Source organism: Silene latifolia, chromosome 9 (assembly GCF_048544455.1).
Source record: "Silene latifolia isolate original U9 population chromosome 9, ASM4854445v1, whole genome shotgun sequence".
Taxonomy (NCBI): Eukaryota; Viridiplantae; Streptophyta; class Magnoliopsida; order Caryophyllales; family Caryophyllaceae; genus Silene; species Silene latifolia.
Genome location: NC_133534.1, coordinates 20,709,982 through 20,713,214, shown reverse-complemented (window position 1 = coordinate 20,713,214; position 3,233 = coordinate 20,709,982). Strand labels below are relative to the sequence as shown.

The window sequence follows — 3,233 nt, the reverse complement described above, 5'->3', positions numbered from 1 at the left end:
AAAACTAATTGTTTGTGATTCCCTAGTTATTTTAATTTTTGTGTTATCTATCCATGTGAACACTTATAATGGAGCTTCTTTGCCCACTATTTTCCCTCAAAACTACCGATTCCTTTTCAACGTTGGTGGTAATACTAACGTGGATGGCATTCAAGAACGCGGCAGTATTGTGTGTGGCAATAATGCCCGTCGTTATTGAGAAGACAGCAACTAATTAAGCTAGTAAACAAATTAGAACGGATGAGTTTAGTGGTTCATATATATGTTATGTTGTGAATTGGTCGGGAAGCAGCTTCTCTTTGTTAATTAATTACGTTGCAGACGATTGTAAGACTGTATGTTCGACTGTGGTCGAGTTGCGTTACTGAACTCGACCTCTGTTGTTCAAATTTCAAAACATTTGCTAAATGAAATGGTACTCTTAAAAACATTTTATGAGATAGCTAAAACCATATAGATGTTTAAAATCTCACACAACACAAACAAACACGGAAATTGAAACAGACGCCAAACTCGTAAACATCATAAAACAAACACGATCAAATTTTGAACTTGGGCAGTTTCTCCTATGGAGCTCTTCGACGGTTGATTTTAACAGAACCAATCGTCTGATTTCCACCTTCATTTGAATTATATCCGGATCGAACCCTCTCATTTTCAATAGCATCAATATTGATTTCACCAACATTTTGAGCACCACCCTGATTCCTGTTGTGCCCTGTGTCATCACCTACGGCATTATTGTTGGCAGCCGCTTCCAAACCTGCATTCAAGTTTTAGCATTAGTCAATTTCATGATTTACAGAGGGAAATCTTCAAGGTCATACTATTATTGATGATAGTGATAAATGATACCATATATAGCGAATGTTCAATGCCCTCCTTACTACCTACTACTCTACTAGTTAAATGAGACAAAGGATCGACACTACTGCTTAGTCCTAGTAAAAATCCTAGTACTTGAATATACGATCATTGATGACAAGGTACAGTCATCTGATGATCTAGTCGCGCTAATATTGACAAGTACAAAACAGATCACCATCAGATGATTGAGCCTTATTATCAGTGATCGTATATTTAATTACTAGATAGCTCTAAACTTCAATTCCAACCTAACTAAACTTGAACTGATCAAACTTTGGATAATGATTGATTTAAAACTACATGTACAAAACAGATCTGATCTAAAATTGACCCAAACCACCCGAGTTAAACCACATGACCTATTGTAGTCTGTAGACGGAGAACTACTATAACTTTGAGAAAAATGACCCAATCCATGACCAGTGCAGCTGAGTGACTCGACTTAGACTTGCAACTGTCAACCACCCACCTTAAATTAAATGTTTACGTCCAAAATGACTAGAAATAATATAACCAAAACACATTTTTGTCGAATCTGATCCAACAGACCAAAAGTGAATCATCCATTTTCGAACACTTTTACATATATAAACGGTGAGCTCAGCAAATTATAATGTAACTCAAAAACTAAGAATAACTCATAAATACTACATACTCCTTGTCTTTTTCTATATTAGGGTGTCTTAGTCAATTATTGTCCTTTCTATTTTAAGAATGAACTTGATGAACAATTTGATCATTCACACCTAACTTGTTCCACTTGTCATTTAGTAATTGACTCATTTCTCTTTCATTGGTCTTTGTGCCAAAAATCAAAGGACACCAATTGTCCGGGACTAATATAAGCTTAGTTATATTGAGTCAGTTGCCAAAATATTATACGAGTAATATAACTCAGAAACTTTATTAAAATCATAAACAATACTCATATAAACTCTGTTAAATTTGAGTAAATTGTAAATATATACCTTTAGATGTATAATCCCTTTTTCCCTCCCAAACTTGTAGAAACAGTTTGATCCGCTATATATACCTACGAGGCTACGAACCTATCTAATAATGCTACTCATGAAAAAACCTAATTAATGTTACAAGACCTAATTACATTTAGAGTACTCTTATATTTATATGAAACTATTTCGATGTAACTAGTGTTTAGTAGTAGTACACTACCAATACCTACTTTATAGTTATATTATGTGATCAATTGAGAGAAAATGGAAGAATATGAAGAGAAAAAATAGAGAAGATTATAAGAACTCGCCCTTTTACTATACAAAACCATTATTTTAGTACATTATCCATACCTAAATATAACAATATTTTTTAAATTCGAGAAATTTTAAGAAAATAGTCATAAACAACACTACATATAAATTCGGTTATAGTTGAGTCGATTATCAGTAAATTTACAATATAACTCAAAAACTTTAATCACTAAAAATCGAATCGCTTACCTTGTGTGAGGTACAAGCGCATAAGGCCCCATAAGCCTGTCAATGCCCACGACATGAAACTGATAAACTGTTGAAATCGACCTCCAGCTCCAGGCTTGTTATCTGACGGATCATTCATTTTTTTTTTTAAACTTTTGTGTATTTTGTGCTTCTTTGTTTACTTACTACGTTCCTTATATAATAGAACAAAGAAAGGCTCGCGGTTTGACTTGGTCTTGAATTTTACGGCCTACGCACTATATTTTTTAATCTAAGATAAAGTTAGTGTACGTAGGTGGTGGTAGGTAGTGTTTCTTAGAAATTAACAAGCAATTTAAATACTAATAATCTAAGATAAAGTTAGCGGATGAAGAAAAAAAAAAACTCAATATATTTTCTCAATTCTCAACTACTCTACATTACCAACTTAATATTAAGTCTATCACTTTACGTTTCACATGCTGCTAAATTATAATTACATAATGTTAACTAGTTTAGTTGGTCATGTTATAACAAGTATTACTCATGAGTGACCTAAATTACAATTCGAACATTCATCTCAACAATGAAACTCCACACTGTTTTTTTGATTAAAATGGGATTAACCCGTGACCTACAGCGAGTAGGGCCACAAAACGAAGTTCACAACAAAAGAAAACTCCACACTGTTATAACATGACCGACCAACTAAGCTAGTTAGCTAGCTTAGAGCTTAGTTTCATTGTTAGAAGCAAATTCCACGCACATTATTCATCTCAACAATGAAACTCCATACTGTTTTTTTCATAATATAATCTAATGAATTGCGCCATGCATTGCGTTATACACAAATTCTCATTATAGACGGGTGATATCCGTCTATAGTTATAGACCAAATATCCACCCACTTTAAACATAAGACAAACAACAAGTTGTATCGTGGGGCCTAAA

General features: G+C 33.6%; 1 protein-coding gene across 1 annotated transcript; it reads right to left on the bottom strand.

Moving 5' to 3' along the window:
• Window positions 1–413: 413 nt before the first annotated feature.
• On the bottom strand, window positions 414–2,581 carry LOC141602499 (uncharacterized). Its single transcript, XM_074422754.1, has 2 exons — window positions 2,325–2,581; window positions 414–763 (listed from the first exon to the last, which is right to left on the bottom strand). The coding sequence occupies exons 1-2, from the start codon at window positions 2,440–2,442 to the stop codon at window positions 567–569; spliced, it is 315 nt and encodes a 104-aa protein (XP_074278855.1). The 5' UTR covers window positions 2,443–2,581; the 3' UTR covers window positions 414–566.
• Window positions 2,582–3,233: the final 652 nt, after the last annotated feature.

Excerpts from the sequence above, each read along its gene's own strand:
- LOC141602499 (XM_074422754.1), bottom strand. The coding sequence starts at position 2,442 with ATGAATGATCCGTCAGATAACAAGCCTGGAGCTGGAGGTCGATTTCAA. Across the intron at positions 764-2,324 it reads GCGCTTGTACCTCACACAAG|GTTTGGAAGCGGCTGCCAAC; the intron begins GTAAGCGATTCG and ends ACTTGAATGCAG.